We start from the raw sequence: 19465 nt of genomic DNA, 5'->3' as shown, positions 1-19465 counted from the left end.
AAACTATAAAAAAGGCATTTAACTAGTCAGTGAGTGCTTACTCTCTGCAAAACACTAGTGAGGAATTATGGAAATCCAGACATAAATTCCATACGTCCCTGTCCTCAGGTAACTTATGATGGTATGAAGGAGACAGTCATTCATACAGGTAATTGTACCAATGAGAAAGAAAGAAATGGACAACAACCAAGGAGCTGAAAACTGCAGAATGAAGCATGAGTAATTCTGACTGGAAGGAAGGATTTCTATAATTCATAACTTTCAAACACAAATGTTAACAAGTGTCAGTCAGACAACCTAAAGCTCCAAGGATGGGTAGGTGTGGACTGTGAGAACTGCAAAATGGAAGGTCCTGCCGAAAGATGGCAGCACCTATTCAGGTCCAGGCTGTTGGGAGGAAGACTGGCCTAGACTTCCAGACCATCTGATGTGATAGGATGGCCCCCCACATCCAGATATTCATGCTTAATCCTGCAATATTTCAATGTTGAGATATAATTCAATTCATTTTTGAAAATGTAAGAGTGATCAAATAATACGTGAAGGAAATATGCAGCCCAGAAATCAATGTGGAAGCACTTAGACTTGAGGACTGACTGATTTCCTCTAGCAGGGAGAGAGAGATTCCATTTCTAGAACCATTAGATTCTTGGACTGCTTTTTTCCATTTTTAAACATTTGAGTACACAACCACTTCAAAACCTCATGATTGAAGTGGCTCACCATCTAACTCTAAAGCTTTGGGGAGCCTCAAGGTCAAGGTGTTGGGAAGGTGGGGCCTGTGTTGGAGAGACATGTCTATGCAGTTGATATGCATCAGTGAAAGACATGGTGGAAGTGGCAGAAACAGAACTCTGAAAACGTCCCCAGAGTGAAGGATCTATCTTCACAATTTTGATAAAGGGTCTATTTTCACAATTTTGAGATATTATTCAATAATAAAAGTTTTTGAGAATAAAAATGATACTGACGTGCAGATGAAATATGCTTCATCATCAAATTTTCTCATTAGTTTCTAGCTAAAAGCAGGAAGGAGAAGAAAGTAGTTATGAAAGTCTCAAGTCAAAAATCAAGCTTATGGGGCTGGCCCCGTGGCCGAGTGGTTACATTCCCGCACTCCGCTTCGGCAGCCCGGGGTTTCACCAGTTCGAATCCTGGGCCTGGACATGGCACCGCTCATCAAGCCATGCTGAGGCGGCAACCCACATGCCACAACTATGAAGGACTCACAACTAAAAATGCACAACTATGTACCGGGTGGCTTTGGGAGAAAAAGGAAAAGTAAAATCTTAAAACAAATAAATAAATAAATAAAAATCAACTTTACTTGCTTAAACAACTTTGTAAAATATAAATTTGAATATGTTTAACAATCTCACTCACATGCATTTAAAATATTTACTTCAATAAAGTACATATCCACTTAATTGTGAAACAAGTTTGATTCCAGACTTGAAAAGCTTCAGAAAGACCTAAATTATACAGCATAGAAAATACATTGTAAATGTCTTCTTATTGTTGCTAAAGAAGATAGAGTTTTTCAGTTTTGTAAAATTCCAAAGCAAAATAAAGATTTTTATAAAAATCCTTATGCAAGCGCTATTCAGTATCATCAAATCTAAAAGTTTTAAGATATTTTTTTTTTTAAAGATTTTATTTTTCTCCTTTTTCTCCACAAAGCCCCCCAGTACATAGTTGTATATTCTTCGTTGTGGGTCCTTCTAGTTGTAGCATGTGGGACGCTACCTCAGCGTGGTTTGATGAGCAGTGCCACGTCCACGCCCAGGATTCGAACCAACGAAACACTGGGCCTCCTGCAGCGGAGCACGCGAACTTAACCACTCGGCCACGGGGCCAGCCCCTAAAAGTTTTAAGATATTTTGACTAACTTTCTATTCGACTTCCTCTTTGCGTGATAAATTGATTTTGGTACTGAGATAATTTGGCTTATTACTTAGTATTATAGTACTTACTATAACTAGTTGAAAATTTTCTGTTATGAAGAAACCTTCATAATAGAAGATTTGACTTGGAGTCCTATAGATTATTAAGGAACATACTATAATTGGGTTCACTTTAACTCTACATGATTAAAAATAGTGTTACTTAGTGATTTCTTTATTTTTTTAGATTCTAGTATCTTTCTTCCAAATAGGGGAAATAAGAGCTCAGGAGAGAGGTGGCAGTTTTGAATTATAAAGCACCATGTAAGGATAATTCAGCACACCAAAATGATAAATGGACTGATTGAGATTCAGTGTTATTCCTAAAAGTTAATTTTGCTCTTGCTGTATTACAACTTGAAACTATAATTCCTCACTCCTAAGAGTTGGTAGCATAAATTAAGCTCACTGATCACTCAGATCGCTTTTTCTATAGTTAAATCCTGCTGTATTGTGAAAATGACTTATTCATGAAAACTTTCCTTTGTTATTCCAAGAGAAAAAAACTCACACACACATTTGCTATCATCAGTTGCACTCCATTTCTGGAGCTGTGGAATCAAATCTGATAAAAGACAAGTTGAAACTTCAGAAAAATTTACCTCCTAGTTTGGATAGTATAATTTTGGAAATTTTTTCGTCTATTCAGCAGTTGTATTCCATGTCCTTTGGGATAAAGTGGAAAAGGATGTTTTCCTCTGTGATTTGTAGATTCACTCTTACCACTGCTTTTGGGAAGAGCCAACGATGTCATTGGTTCTAAAACAGAATGAACAACTGAAGGTATTTTCAGTAGTTAAAGATCCCAAACTTCTCATTCATGGTTGAGGAAAGTGGGGGAAGGAGTGTGTTGGGCAGTGAAACGTGAAGGACGAGCGGGAAGCCTGCCTGTCACCGAGGCTGATAGCTTGTACATCATCTACCGTTCATTGGCTCATGAAGCCTATCTCAGCTGAAATGCAAACGTGCGGCATGACACATTTATTTTTCATCTTCAATCCTGATAGTTTGGGGCTTCCTGTGCATCATTAAATTGTTTCATTTCCCTATGTTCACCACAGATGTCCTGCCACCCGTTCCAGGCCAAGGGGATAAAACAGCAACGATGCTCTCAGATGGAGCCATTTATAGCAGCATTGACTTCACGACCAAAACTACTTACAACAGTTCCAGCCAAATAACACAGGCTACCCCATATGCCACGACACAGATCTTGCATTCCAATAGTATACATGAATTGGCTGTCGATCTGCCTGATCCACAGTGGAAAAGCTCAATTCAGCAAAAGACGGATCTGATGGGATTTGGTTATTCTCTACCTGATCAGAACAAAGGTAACAATGGTGAGTCAGTTTCTTATTTCCTGAGGAGTTGTTTTCATATCATTTGTGCATGAGATAGAAATTAGTATTTGTTGTTCAGTTTAGTGATTCATTACCAGGTTCACTACCTAAACTAAAAAAATGTATCAGCATGTATTCAGTACCTTGCACAATCCCTACCACCACCACCACCACCGCCACCGTCACTACCACCACACACCAACACCAATCGGTTTCATCCTTTTAGCTCTTTTTCAGTAGAGTGATGAGTAATCCATCTCGACTTCCATTAGGCAGGGTAGACAAAACATTCTTCCCCTGTCCTACAACATCTGCTTCTGAATTGCTAACTGCATGTTCTGCATGGGCTTGTGCTGTGAACTAATCACATGATGCCACTATGACCTCTGCCCTTTAACCCTTAGCCTTACTTTACATCCCTGACTACCGATTGGCTGAGGGATTGTCTAATAGAATGCCACACAACCAGTCACAGGATTTCAGCACCACCAGCTCTCACAACAGCTCAGAGAGGAGTGGCAGTCTCTCAGGTTGGTCTCATCACAGTAAGGAGAAATATTTGTTTGTCACCAGCATATGACCTGTGTTCCTAACAACCGTGAAGAAGTACTGAATCACAACTCACTGTCAGGCATTTCTCTCTCAAATGACAGTAACAATTTATCCTAATAAAATCATGCTTTGGGGAGGGGGATAAAAATTACTATCACTCTTTATGTACTAAGTGTATAAGGATATATTTATTTAAAAATAGTGCCATTTTACTAAACACTATTCATTAAAGAGCAGATGAGTTTTATCAGTCTTAAATCCTATTTAAGAGTCAAGAGAACGTTACAATAAAAAGATCATACAGAAAAGTGAACCCTGTGACATGGACGTGAAATGATGAATTCAACTAAAATGCAAATGATTTTAGGGATTTTCATAATATTAGGATTCCAGTGATCTCACTTCCATTTTTGGACAATCTTTCTAAGATATCATGTACAGTCATGCATCACTTAATGTCAGCAATATGTTCCGAGAAATGCATCATTAGGTGATTTCATCCTTGTGCAAACATCACAGAGTATACTGAAGGGGAACAAAATTTGGCATCCCAAAATGTGTCTCTTTAACATAAGGATTATTTTGTGCTGATTATTTTTAAGAAACTAAAGATTCGGAAAGTTTTTCTTGTTACCTCCCCCTTAACTGCCTAAAATAATTCAGATAAAAAAGCATGCCTCGGGAAGTGAGCTATCACCTTAGCATAACATGAACTAGGTGGCAGACAGGGAGGAACCTAGAAGAGCCTGTTTGTTGGGCTCCCCTCTGTTCTTCTGTTTCTGTGTGGCCAAACACTTGCCTTCCAGACGTTTGCTCCTTTTCCCCTACCTGTGAATTGTCTTCTTTCCCTTCGAAGTCCCTGACTCTCCTCACCCCCAACATCTTTTGTCTTTAGCTGAGGATGGTATTTAAGGTGAGGGCTTTGGCCATTTTGGCAAGTTACTTGGTTTTCCAGGGTTTCTCCCATGTATACATGTTAGTAAACTTTGTTTTTCTCCTTTTAATCTGTCTCATGTCAATTTAATTCTTAGACCAGCCAGAAAAACCTAGAAGGGTAGAAAAAAATTCCTTCCTCCCCTAAAGCACTTACACAAACCTAGGTAGTGTAGCCTACGACATACCTAGGCTATCTGGTACTAATCTTATGGGACCACCATCATATATGTTGTCCATAGTTGACTAAAACGTTATGTGGCACATGACTGCAATAGGATTTATTATCTCTTGAATGATATTATTTAGAAAAAGGTGCTGATATCATGCTAAAGAAGAATGTTAATATGGGTCATTATTCTTCACATTTAATTTTTTTTAAATGCAGTCTTTCATATTGATAATTCTTTTATGCTATAAATTTTAATATATGTTAAGATATATCAGCCAAATTAACAATCCATAATGTGGGTATTGTATAGCACATGTAGAGAAAACACATTTTCTGGACAGAAATATATACTGATCATAATGACCATCAGTGATATCCACCAGGCCCAAGGCTCCTTACCTCTAAAATGAGGAGGTCATAATAGCCACACTCTGACTTCCAACCATAACATGTACATTGTATGACTGACGCCTTTATCTGCACATTTCTAATTGATTCCATCACCTTATTTGCTTAATTATTTTATATTAATGATATTCTCTTGGTTTTTATGATTTTTTTTTTAACTACACATTCTTAGTAAAGGATTATAGTGTATTGTATGTCACAGGCTACCGGGCATCAAGGCCATTAAGAGTTAACTCTTTTACGTCATTAGGGTAACATTGACTAAAGGACTTTTCCTCAGGAGATAGAACCCTTTCACTCAGAAAATGTTAATGCTTTCTTCCCTCCAAAATGAGCCATTTGCTCTTCTTACCTATTGGCAGAATTAGACACATGATAGAATCCAGAAAATTTTAAACATCTGTTATGAATTTAAACTGGCTTAATAATATAGGGAAATTTTTTGAATAACCTTATATGTCATTTATCTGTCGTTTATTTATAATGAGTCCCACAATTGTACTGAATAATTAAAAAGTAATTTATCCTAGGCTTATTTTGTTCAAGATATGTAAAATCTCAAGCAATATACTTATAAAAAAAATCTGTGTACTGTAAGCCACAGGTTACATAAGACCTTCTGTGAATCTTTCATTAAATATTCTGTATATATTGCTTGCCACCGAGTTTTAAAAGTTATCTTTTGAGTAATTGTAAGCAGAACCTGATTTACAATGGCGCATACTGCTTTTTTGAATCCATTAGTCTCCTGAGTGACATTTATATATATCTACGAATTATATTAATGACTTCATCTACATTTGAATACAAAATTACTTAAATCTGTGATAGAAAGCATTCTTTAGGAGGAGAGAGTAAAATGATTATTCCCTTTTCTGGTTCAGTCCAATTGAGTTTAATGTTACAGAGTTTCTGGGTTTTTTTCTAATCATGGGTATGTTTCCAAGGCTCAAATTTAAGATCAAACTGCCGTATAGATATCTAATCATATCATATTATAAGATTTTCTTAATTTGTGTGCAGTAGTGAAACCAATTTAAAATAATCACAGCAATAAGTAAAATTGGACGTTTCTGAATTATTTCAGTGAATTTCTCATCCTCTTTGAAACACTTTTATAATTTATTCAATACATAAGTCTGAGCAGTTATGTTAAATCCAACCATTAAAAATATAAAAGAAAATTCAAATCTTTCAAAATAGTATCTGCAGTCATAATTATATATATGTACATACATATATACACACATATATAGCACAATATCAGTAGCAATAACTAAATCTTTTTATACGGTACTATTTTTTAAAAATAGACTGTAAGTGTAACTAATCTGAAAATGAGCTGTTTTCATAATTTTCTTTACATAAAAGTCATTTGTTCAGCATAAATAAATATAAATCCAAATATTTACATTTTGAGTTGAAGAGAGATGAGTCAAATATGTTTTCAAGTCTTCAAAATATGTTCTAAAACATAGTTGAGGCAGTTCTCACCATCAAATGCATTATGTTGTTTGGTTGCAGGTAATGCCAAAAGACTGTGCCTCACTTAGCTCAAGGTCTAGATCTCGGATGGAGAATTTAATTTCCTTAGCTTATGTCATATGCCCACCACCATGCTAAGAGCTCACGTCTTAGCTCATTGCTAGGAGAAGACAAAGCATATTGATTGACAGTCCTACCAAGACTGCCCACAATGACAGACCAGAAATTTCTCCCAGAGAGGGAAAAGTGGACATTGGATGAAAAGCTGTCGCAAATTTCCCCTCTGAATCAGCTCATTTTTAAGTCTACTGTTTGGACAAATTAATAATGATTTTCTTGACCTTAGGCAAAGACTTCAACAGAGTTGAGTTTAGAGTTCCAGAAATAGTCATTTCCAGTAAAGCTGCTGCATTCTAAATTTTTTTCTCTTACTGTGTGAATATGGACCACATAACACTCAAAAGAGAACCTCGATTTTCTCATCTATAAAATGGAGACATAGGACTTAGCTATTTGTGTCACTCACAAATGTGGTGATCATATAACGTTTCTAAAAGTGCTATACAAAGTGAAAAAAGCATTGCACATACATAAATATATAGGGAATAAAGGAGGCACAAATAGGGAAAAAGCTATGAAGAACATATGACCCAACCCATTCACTTTTAAGTATTGAAATATAATTCTAACACAACAAAGATAAATCCTTGCTTGTGATTTTGGTGAGTTATCATGAAATAAAGGACTAAAGCTTATCCAACTTACACACAAAAATTACAGACAAATTCAAGCAAGTGTATTATTCTTATTCTGAGAATCAGGCTATCTCTGGGGTACTCATTGGGGTTGGAGGCATTGAGCGTGGCAAAGTCTTTAGAAACAGTTAGAACTAGGTTGGCTTTGAGATAGAGGAGATGGAAAAGAGTAATAATGACTGGCATTTACTGAGGATTCTGTACCTTCTGAGCCCTTTACGTGCATTCTCTCTTATAATCCTCAAAATAACCCAAAGAAGTAGTAACTTTATATCTGTTCTACATGTGTGGAAATTGAGGTGATGTCTATTGAGTAACTTATCAAGTCAGTGAGAAGCTAGTCCTCAAACCCAGAGATTGAATTCTGATCCTCAAAGCAGAAGACACCTGCTCTCCTTTCTCTTAATACCTCACATTCTGCCAAAGATAACAAGTGAAAGGACAGGTGAAAGCGCCTTGTTGGCAGGATGTGCTTCTAAATATGTGTGCACATGTGTGCATGACCTAGAAAACAGACGTAATTCCATAATCCACAATGGTGCATTTGCCCAGTTTAACGGTTTCATCACTTTCTGGCACTCACATAAGTTATAATTAAATTACATAATTTTCTGAATTTGCTGATGCAGCTTAGTTATTGGTAGAAGAAAGCAGATGAGGTAGACTTCTAGTGATGTCTCTATTGCTAGACAGCGCTGCTACAAATATTTGACACTCATAATTTTTAGTTTTAGAGAGATCAAGTCCAAGGGGTCAATAACATTTTTTGGAAATATGGGTATACACTGTAGCAGGAGTGAAAGAAGTTACTTAGATTCCCCTGAAGCATTCTTTGTCATTCTGCTCAAGAAGTGCTCCTTCCTGCATCCAGCTGTGAGCCATTTAGGAAGAAACCTTATTTACTTAATTTTGGAAGAGTGAGAACTACTACATTATACAAATGATAAGTTTTATTGTTATATTTCATTAAACTCCAATAATTCCAGATATGGCTCATATGCTACCGAGTTACTTTCTGCTCATGTTTTGTGCACGAATTCATTTGTATTACAATAGTACTGAAACTGATTACTGTATTTCCATTAATTTTCCCCCCTTTTTGGAATTTTAGGAAATGTTACACTTAAAACATCTGGGAACTGCTCTCATTATATGCAAAAATAGTTGTGCCATTCATTAGTTAAAAATTCTATAAAACATATCATTATGAAAGATTTACAAGCAGCCTCCAGATTATAGTTGATTGATTTTTATCAGTTATTTTTGAGAGAAAACTGTTACTCTCCTGGATTAATTAAATTGAGTAAATTCTAATGGAAAAGTTTAGTCTGTATCCTAAGACACTGCATTTTCCACTGAGAGAGATTATGCAAAAGAGCATTATGAACGCACTAAAATCTGACATTTGAAAGAATTTGTTATGGCCCATTATTTCATCTAACAATGAAAACGTGGAGGCAGCAGACGTGAATAAATCAATAAATGTGCTTTTCTACAGCAGCCATGTTTTTGGTTTATTCAGCTCTCAGTTAATGCATTGGGAAAGAAACAATATCATTTTGAGTGATTTATAAAATGTTTTTCTGATTATATCATTTCATTGTTTATAGCTTTTAACAAGTGTAACATACTGATTCTGGTGTTTTGAAAACATAAATACATATTCCCATCTGATGTACTCTGTTTCTTATGATATTTGGTCTGTCTGAATAAATGCATTATTACTTTCAGGTGGGAAAGGTGGAAAAAAGAAGAAAAATAAAAACTCTTCCAAACCACAGAAAAACAATGGATCGAATTGGGCCAATGTTCCACTACCTCCTCCCCCAGTCCAGCCCCTTCCTGGTACAGAGCTGGAACACTATGCAGTGGAACAGCAAGAAAATGGGTAAAAATGTTTTGTATGCCAACAGAATGCTCAGGGCTCTGCTCCCCTCTCTAGTGTGCATTTTTGTCTTTATCCTGTGTTCTCTTACTATTTTTCCTTACCCTTTCCCAGCCTGTTCATTGCTTCCCCCTCTTCTATTGTTTGCACCATCTATATATTTTTAGCCGATAAGTACAACACAGCACACATTGAGGACCTAGAATCCTTGGCCGTCAAGTGCCTTAGATTGTCTGCAATCATGGTAATGCAGCCTCCATTTATAATATTGCTTGTTAGTTTGAAAGCAAGTACCCACAGCTCTGTGAACTAAAGAGCCACTCCTGAGAAGAGCTGAAAAGGGAATTAAAATAACCTTCTTCATCATCCCTTGCAGTTGCCTAATGACTTGATGTCTAGCCATAGCAGGGCGCCCACTGTCGAGCTCCATCACAATGGGATAATTGTAGGGACCTGGCCAGTGGGTATAACTTTAATCATCAGCTTTGATGGGAATTTAGGGGCCGCAACAATAAAAGAGGTTCAAGCCAATGCACACTCTGTAACAAAACCTTTTTAAGTTAGAAAATTTCCTTTGAGGACCTTTAAATGTGACCAGTTTCCTTATTCTTTCCCCAACATCTCGCAAGTTAGTTTGCTTTCCTCTGTTAGTCTAAGTGTTAATAGATTTTAATGCAAAAAGACATTGATGCTTCCTATTCTCTAATCCAAAAAAAATACGTCAGAAGAAGCATAGTCAAGTCTCTTTTTTTATTTTAATAATTTCTATCTGCTCTGTCTTCCTCACAATTCCCAGGTCATCATTGCTTTTGCCTGAAACTGAAAAATACTGAATAAAGACAGTTTTTCTTTTTTCAAGTTTTTCTTTGTTTAGAAATATTTAGATGTTAAAATACCTCAGTTTATTTGAAGAAAGGTTTCATTTTCTGTCTTGTTTCACATAAAGGTAATATGTACATGCTTATAAATTTTTTCTCTTCTCTTTTCCTTTTTACATAACTGCTGTCTTTGAGGTATCCTGATTAATTTTCCTAACTAGCTTTTTATGTCACAGCATTTGCTACCTTCAAAAGAATGCATTTGCGTTTTCTTCTGGTTATATAACATGCATACATATATACTATATATATGCATTATACATACAGATAGATTAATAGATAGATATGCATGTATATACGTATGCATACCTCTGTATTTTTTTCTATATACCTTTTTCCCCCCAAAGGGCTTCATTTACTTCTGTGGGATTATAGTTCCCATATATGTGCATATCATTATTATTTTACTTTTTAAAAATTGTTCACATTTGAAATAGGAAATTGAGAACACATCCTCCTTCTCTGATTTTTAAAAAAATAAAATTCTGCACGTGATCGATCTTATGCACTACATATCAATAATATAAATGTGTCAGTGTCACATGGATGACATGGAACATCTATGAAAAACCAGAGATCTGTATTCCACAAGAAAAGATTATTACAGGGATTACAAACCTGCATTTTAAAGGCTATGGTCTGAAAATGGCGACATGGAACTTGTAAACTGGAAGAGAATGTAGTGCTGTTAAACATTTATAAGCATAAAGTTTTGAACTCAGATCATGTAAAAATTGTAAATAATTTGGAATCTTTCTTTTTTCTTTTCTTTTCTATTTAAAAAATACATAGACTATAATAATACCTATTACTCGTTGAAATAAAACTAGTGTAATTCATTCCAAATAAATGCTAAACTTCTCACTTGATTTTGTTGCCCAGCAGTAGAATTGGAAATATTCATGCTAAATGAAATAATACATGTTAATGCAGATTTTTATTTTTGATACAAATTATTTTCAAAACATTAGTGTATAAACTATTTTTATCTATTTGGGGATTTTTTTAATATTCAGCCAGAAGTATGATATTAGAAATTCTTTTCTTGTAAAAGATTTCTTAAAATCCATTTGATATTTTAGATAGGTAAAGGATATATATATTCAAAGTCTTTGTGGCATATAGTTTAGTTCTTATTTACCTTTTTAGATATTTGCCATAGTACCTAGTATTTCTTGAAAAAAATTTCTGTCTCTTAACAAAGATAGTAGTTAAGTCTTAACCCATCAGTAAACTGACTGCAAAATTCAATTTCCTTATTTTCTGGACTCAGTTTTTTAAAGACTAAGGCTTGAAAGTTCTTATTTCAATTGTTTGTAATGAAAACTTATTTAAAGTCAATATGATAAGAATAAATTAAAATTAGTAGATTTGGGATGATTTTGTTCATTTCCTGATATATTCTTTACACTTTCGTGTGTTCTAACGTGAAAAGCTTGTAATACTGAAAAGGGGAAAGATTTTTGAACACTTCTTAGATTATTTATACTCTGCTATTCATGATATTAACATTGAATATTTTCCAGAAGGAGTTCTGTAGAATTGTTTATATGCCTTGATTTGAAACTTATGCAGGTTTAAGGTTTTCTTGAAACTCTAGAAGTTACCTTTTCATTTTTAATAGTTTTCATTTCTAACAGTCAAAGCTTCTTCAACTGCACTTCTTACTGTCATAGTTTTTGCTTTTGTTGTTTTTAATGTATCATAGTAGAGAACTTATTCAACACATTTTTTTTTAGTACTTAAGAAGTGTTAAGCCCAGTGCTAGGAAGGAAAGCAACAGAGGTAAAAGAAACAAATACAATTAATAAGGAAGATCTGATCCCTAATTTAGGAAGCTCACAAGAGTGGGAGATGGAGACTAGAAACCACACACACACACGTACACACGCACATGTACCTACATTATTATGTATGACAAGCCCTATGTGAGCAATGTGCACAAAATAATAATTTGCACACAGAAGAGGATAATCGTGTATGCCAGGTAAGGCTGGGGAAATCCTCTAAAAGTTGAGTTTTGAGGTGAATCTTGAATCATTAATTCACAAATAATACTACCTAGAGTTAGTTGGCTGTTGAGTGCCAGGCTCTGAGCCAGAAGCAAAAAGGACAAAGATAATGAGAAATAGTCCCTAATATAAAATAGCCTACACACCAGAATAAACTCTTAATCAAGGACTACAACAAAATATAACTAATATCAGCATTTGCCGTGCAGATGGAGAGAAATTTCCCTAGCCAGAGGCAAAAAATAGAGATAAAATAAAAGATGAAAACAAAAGGAATAGCCTGATTATTCTTTCCTTAGTACCTTCCAATTTTCTTGGAAACCCTACCCTGTTCTAGTTAGGGTTACTTGCATTTCCTTTATTTTTCATTATTCCCTAAGCTTACTCCTGGACTGTAGTACTCTACGTATTGCATTCTAATTGCTTGCCTGTATCCTTCAGCAATTGGTAGCTGCTGTGTGAGGTTTGTTTATTCTGAAACAGATGTAGGGTAGGAGATAATCTGAGAAGGTGTCTTGAGGGCAATTGTGAAGCCTTGTATGTCATAGAGGGGTTCTGATCTTTGGGTTTAGATGAGGGATTGGAAGACACGAGGCTTGGGCAGGTAGATAATGAATGGGATATTGCAGCAGAATAGCCAATATCATGAAATGATCAGGGAATAAACTACGGCAATGGCAGTGGGATGGACGGAAAGAGACTGATTTAGTCTCGAGATAAACCTAGCCAAGAATAACCACAGTCTTGAAAAGGTTGTCTCTTGGTTTTTATTTCAATGTTTAATATTGTTTCTAAGAGCTCAGATATCATCAATTTTTCCCCCAAGCCCCTCATGGGCCTTTTATTTCACCACAATATTAAATATCAAAAGTTATCAAATCATTGTCCAAATAGAAGAGTATTTAATTATTAATTCAACACTGTAGCAACCATGGTAAGTGTTCTGTCTCATCTATATACCTCTCTCAGCTTGACAAAAATGTGTCAAAATGTATTCATTCTTAGCTACAAATAAAATGTATTTTTAATATAATCATATAATGCTAGGAAGAATTCAGTAGTAATGCAATAGAAAACAGGCTTTGCTTTGTTATTGCAATTAGAGATTGGCAAGCTTTTGAGGGTGTTGAACTTTACTGTATTTTTATTAGTAATTTGGTATTTGTATCTGGCCTTTAACAAGTGAGTTCACATGCAACATTGATTTGTTGTCATCTTTCTCATTATTCATTGGGCAAGACAGATAATATGATGCCTCATACTTCACTGACAGCAAGTCAAAGAACAAAAGCTTCTCTGTGAAAGCTGGCCCCAAAGACCTTTGGTTTGGCATTAGAAGCATTTTCACAGTCTTTTTTGTGTTACTACAAGAAAAAGTTGAAATTCCATCACTCAAATGAGATACATATCTGTAAATTGAAGGAAATTCTAAAAAACAGAGCTACACTTTTCATAACATTTATAGAGTCGTCTGTTACTTTCTTGCCCTTCTGCAGAAACTGCATGACACCTTAGTATTTGTTGTTCTGGAATGGATTAAGACATGAATACCTCAGAGATGGTGAACTGTTCTTCCTATCAAATGATATGCACCGTGTCTCAAATTTCTTTTATCTCTTCTCTCATGTTCTTCTCCTTTTCTTTCCTTTGTTCCCTCTCTCTCCGTTTTCCACTTCTTGCACAAACCACTGAGGTGAATCAGTGGACTTTTTTCAGCTTTACTTATCTTCCACAGGGGTACAGAGTTTGCTCACTCCTGTTCTAGATTATCTTTGTAGAGAAGACTTGGGATAATTGGTGATAAACACCCATTCTAGTTAAATGGAATAGCTATTGAAATAGTTTTTAGTCATTTAATACATTATGCAATGTGTTTGTATGATGTCAAAAATAGCATTTATATGGTTAGGCTCTCCTTTGCCTGATGATATTTGAATAATAAAAAATGAGTTGAGGACAACTAATTACAATTTTTTCTATGTTACCCTAACCCTTGATACCTATAGCATTGTTGCTTCCTTCTCTTATGCTCTGTATATACTTTCATTCCATATGTATGTTCCCCTTAGATTATGGGAAGTAAAAATAGTTTACTACTTATGAAGTGGAGAAATTTTAGGAGAAAACTGACTACTTTCATTTGAAAGATTGAATATATAAACAAGTTCTTTCTTTATTCAAATACATGATATCCCTGATAATGAGCCAATGTAAACAAGGAAAGCACATGGACTAGTTTATGGAACAAAACCAGTGCTATTTTGTAGCAAGTTTTATGGAGTAAATTTCATAACTATTGGTGAAATATAATAGGACGCACATTCCATAGTGAAAATGGGCTGTTCTTTTTTGATTAAGGTAAGATTCTTAAATATATTTTTGTTTGACTTAATAATATACATTTAAAGTCAAATAAGTAAGTTAAGAAGAGACACCTAAACATTTTTGTTAATGAAGCAACTTTTCTGTTTTCATCTCAAATCAATAAACATGCTTATGACCTACTGTTTTTAAGATATCGTGTCACGTGTGGCCACACACGAATAGTTCAATGTCATAACTTTAATGTACCTTAAATCCACTTGAGGAAAAGATACCATTAACACGTGAAAGGTTAAATACTAAAATAAATTAGACAACACTTAAAGAAACCAACATTGGAAATGACATAAGACAGTGTATAATCAATTTTCAAATAAATGTGCAAAAATATTAGCAGTGCAAGTTCAGAAGAGTAATATGTCAGCACTAGTTGGCCTCATCAGAGAAATCTTTATAAAAGATATGGGATTTAGCCTGTAGCTTGAAGGATTTGTGAGATTAAGATAGGTGAAATTGGAGGAGAGCAGCTTATTTGAAATAAGTTGAATTCTTTCAACCGATGCACCAGGATGGAAAAGTACAAAGAAAGAAGCAAACAAACCAATTTATTTTGAGCGGTAGACCCCTGTGGAGAAACTGGAAAAGCCATCTGAAAGGTAGGTTGAGGCTTAGACATATTTAATGGACAGAATACTGTGAAGAGAAGTGAATGTTTTATTCAAACAATTCCAGTGTTTTGAGAGACCAATTTGTAAGTGGAATGCAGGATTGACTAGAGGATGGGAAAACTAAAAGCAGTAAATCCCAGTGAGACAGTAGGTTACAAACTTTTTACACAACTGAATCTTTTCTTCAAATGACATCTAACTGATCTCAACATATAAAACCGATAAAAATGGCATCATTTTAGAGCAATATATTTCTTTTCAGGTCAGACCAGTACTTATATAGTCATTTAATGAGAATACAAGTTTAATCAATGGTATTTTCTAGTATATGAAAGTTGTTATTTATAACACATTCAAGTGTGCATGTTTATGTTAAATATAAAACATATTTCTGGAGAGATATTCCTATCAGACTGCCCAGGGCTTCTGAACCAGGGGCTTCAATTTGCAACTCATAAGGCAGAAGATTATCCAGGTGGCCTCAACAAGAGAGGAAAATTGAACAGCCAAAAATGATATCATTCCCTGTATAAAACCTCTCAGTGACTGTCCATCACCCAGAGGCAAAATTCCAAACTCCTTCTCAGGGCTCATGAAGCGCTCTGTGATCTGGCATAGTCTCACCTCTCCTGCCTCATCTGTGACCAACCTTCTTTATTTGCCAGCTCTTACCAGTTGTGGCACTATTTGAGTTCTTCAAACACTTTGTCTTTTCTCTTCCTCTGGACCACCGCATATGTTCCTTAGAATATCTCCTTCTCCAGTGGTCAGCATGGGCTTGCGTAACCCCAAACCTAGTTTCAGCTCCCTCCCCTGTATTCCTATGGTACTCAGTATTGTTGGTTAATATCAGTCTTCCCCACTGGATTGCATACTCTGTAAGTAGATCCAGTTACCTGACGCATGATTGTCAAATAAAAGAATGATAAAGTCAGGGTTTTAGAAATAGACTTTATTTTTATGTCAGTTTTAGGTTAACAGCAAAGCTGAGCAAAAAGCACAGTTTTCCCATATATGTATACTCCCTGCCTCCACACATGCATATCCTCCTCCACCAGCAACATCTTCCACCAAAGAGGTACATTTGTTTAACTGATGAACCTACGTTGATCCATCATTATCACCAAAGTCCACAGTTTACATTAGGGTTCACAGTTGTTATTGTACATTCTGTGGGTTTGGACAAATGTATACTGACATGTATCCATTATGGCATCATACAGAGTAGTTTCACTGTCCTAAAAATCCTCTGTACTCTACCTATTCACCCCTCCCTCCTCTTAATCTCTGGCAACCACTGATCTTTTTACTGTTTCCATAGTTCTGCCTTTTCTGGAATGTCATATAGTTGGAATCATACAATATGTAGATTTTGCAGATTGGCTTCTTTCATTTAGTAGTATGCATTTAATTTTCTTCTGCATCTTTTCATGATTCAATAGCTCATTTCTTTTTGGCACTGAATAATATCGCATTATCTGGATGTGCCACAATTTATTTATCCACACACCTTTTGAAAGATATCTTGGTTGCCTCCAAGTTTTGGCAATTATGAATAAAGCTGCTATAAACATCCGTGTGCAGGCTTTTTGATAAATTCACCTTTAAACAGGATAAGAGGGAAGACATTCAAGTAAAAATATTCAAGAATCATCTGGACGTCTACAAGTTAGCATTTGTAAGGGAGATCAAGACTAGATATATAATTTGTAATATTCCTTCTATTTTCATTTTCTTTAATGAAAATCTTTCATATGCTAGATACTATACTGGGTGCTGGAAATGCAAAGTTGAGAATTACAGGTTCTTGAGTTTAAGGATCTCACAGAATAGTGGAGAAAAAGAGACATGAAACAAATAATCCCAACGTAATATGGGAGTGCCACAATGTAAGTATTGTGGAGTTGTAATCTATTCCATACAGCAAGTGCAGAGAAGGCTTCACAAAACTGATAACATTTGAACTTAACCTTGAAGGAAAATCAGGAGCTCACAGACAGTGATCTGAGAATAGTAATATACAGATCCAGAGTTTAGAAAAAATATAGAGTAGGCTGGTGTTGGGGAAATAGTGGGAAATTAAGCTAGAAAAATAGGCTGATTAGATGGGGAAGGGTATTTTAGGCCCTTTAATGACAGTAAACTTTTTCTTATATTAATGATAATCACTGAATAATTTAAAGCGTAGTGTGATGTGAATAAAGATTTTAGAAATATAATCCTGTTGCCTGTATGGAAGATCGGACAGAAGAGATGAAGATGACGTCCCAAGAGACTAGGAAAGCTAACAGGCTGGTTCACATCAGAAGGAGACTGATCAGTGATCATGGAATCGAGGTGAAGTGTAGGAGAAAGACTCTGGAGATGTTTCAGGTTGAATTTATAGGACAATCATATCCAGTAACATTGCTTATCTTTTCCTTAAATCTCCTTTTTAAAGTACATTAGGGTTTGTTTGATTTACGAAAACAGTATTACTGGAAAGAAGGTGTAAATAGAAATGTTACTGATTTTGTATCACGATTAAAAGTTTTTGCATTAATTTTCTATATTCCCTAACCAGATTTCCTGAAAACATGCTGTTTTAAAATATTGTTATTTTTCTTTTTAGTATATATTTTGTAGGGCTAGGTTTTGAATTTCTATCTTATAGGTTTTAGATGTCAAGATACAAGGAGGAAGGAATTTCTGCTGACAAAGTTAAGAGAATCAAAGGGATATTGAAAATATTTTGTAGCACAGTCTTAATGATTGACGTGTCATATGGAAAGAGGTTGGCATAGGTCTAGAATAAGAGTAAATAAAATTCTCAAATACTTAGATGATCAATATTGGCATATTCCATTGGTGTACAAGGATGAACAGGAGAAGAAAGTAGTTAAATCTATAAGCACTAAATTCTTTAATTGTCTTTAATTAGCAATTTGGATTTTCCACATGAGTAACTTTGTTAGGAAGTTATTGCCTTTTGTAACTGTGGGGTAACAATTAGCAAATAAGATCTTTTAAGCATAAATTGAGATAGATGTAATTATGATTAGAAATTAAGATAACAGCCAGGTGATTTATTATGGTAGCACCAAAACTTGAAATCCGGAGGAAATAAACTGAGAGAACATTTTAGATACTATTGTTACTGTTGTGGTTGCTACTTATTGCCAGTATAAATGTGTGTGTGTGTATGCGTGCGTGTGTGTGTGTGTGAATGTGTCAATGTGCTTCTTCTTTCTTATTTAATTTCAGCTATGACAGTGATAGCTGGTGCCCGCCATTACCAGTACAAACATACTTGCACCAGGGTATGGAAGATGAACTGGAAGAAGATGATGATCGCGTCCCAACACCTCCTGTCCGAGGCGTGGCTTCTTCTCCTGCAATTTCCTTTGGACAGCAGTCCACTGCAACTCTTACTCCATCCCCACGGGAAGAGATGCAACCCATGCTGCAAGCTCACCTGGACGAGTTGACAAGGGCCTATCAGTTTGATATAGCAAAGCAAACATGGTAAATATCCTCACGAGGTCAGAGGACCCACGCTTTCAACACATGGGTAGAAGAAATGTTCATTCACAAGAGATTCTCATAAAACTATATAGCTAGGCTTAGAAATTTTTTTTTTTGGTACAACTTTTATACCTCCTTAATCATCTAGATAAGGAAATAGATGAAAGAAATGTTAAATAATTTGACGAAAATCACATAACTAGTTAAAGAGTGAACCAGAGCAAGAATTTAGATCTGCTGAATATCAAGATAAGTGCTTTTGGCTACAATAGTCTTTTCTAATTTGCAGTGCAGCTTCGGTTAGCTTATCCTTGAACTCACTTCCAATGCCATAATAAAAGACTTCTTTTAGATTCTTCAAAGTGCCTGTGATTAATTCTGTATGTGGTTGTGAATATGTAAATGTAAGCTTCTGCTAGTCACATATGGTCAGTGTCAGTCATTAAAAGACCTTCTTTGGGCTGAATTAAATGAGACAGAGAAAACAACATTATTGGTAACAGTAAATGCAAAAGAAAAAGAATAAATTAAAAATCCCCCATTTTTTTTTTCTGATCAATCCATGAACTTTCATAAGGTATAAATGGCAATCCATTTATCCTGTA

The 19465-nt window shown here is 35.3% G+C and overlaps 1 protein-coding gene across 36 annotated transcripts in view; it reads left to right on the top strand.

Annotated features, from left to right (window-relative positions):
• Positions 1-19465, top strand: part of ROBO2 (roundabout guidance receptor 2) — a 1555999-nt gene that overhangs the window by 1505145 nt on the left and 31389 nt on the right. For 18 of the 36 annotated variants that reach the window (XM_070252270.1, XM_070252269.1, XM_070252256.1 and 15 more), the window contains 4 exons: positions 3005-3286; positions 3691-3816; positions 9323-9479; positions 18600-18860. In XM_070252270.1, coding sequence (XP_070108371.1) covers positions 3005-3286; positions 3691-3816; positions 9323-9479; positions 18600-18860 — 826 coding nt within the window. The remainder of the gene's footprint in view (positions 1-3004; positions 3287-3690; positions 3817-9322; positions 9480-18599; positions 18861-19465) is intronic. The other 18 variants (XM_070252274.1, XM_070252275.1, XM_070252262.1 and 15 more) reach the window with 1 other exon arrangement.

This window comes from Equus caballus, chromosome 26 (assembly GCF_041296265.1).
Source record: "Equus caballus isolate H_3958 breed thoroughbred chromosome 26, TB-T2T, whole genome shotgun sequence".
Lineage (NCBI taxonomy): Eukaryota > Metazoa > Chordata > Mammalia > Perissodactyla > Equidae > Equus > Equus caballus.
Note: the sequence above shows the minus strand (reverse complement) of the source record. Positions and strands in the feature narration are given on the sequence as shown.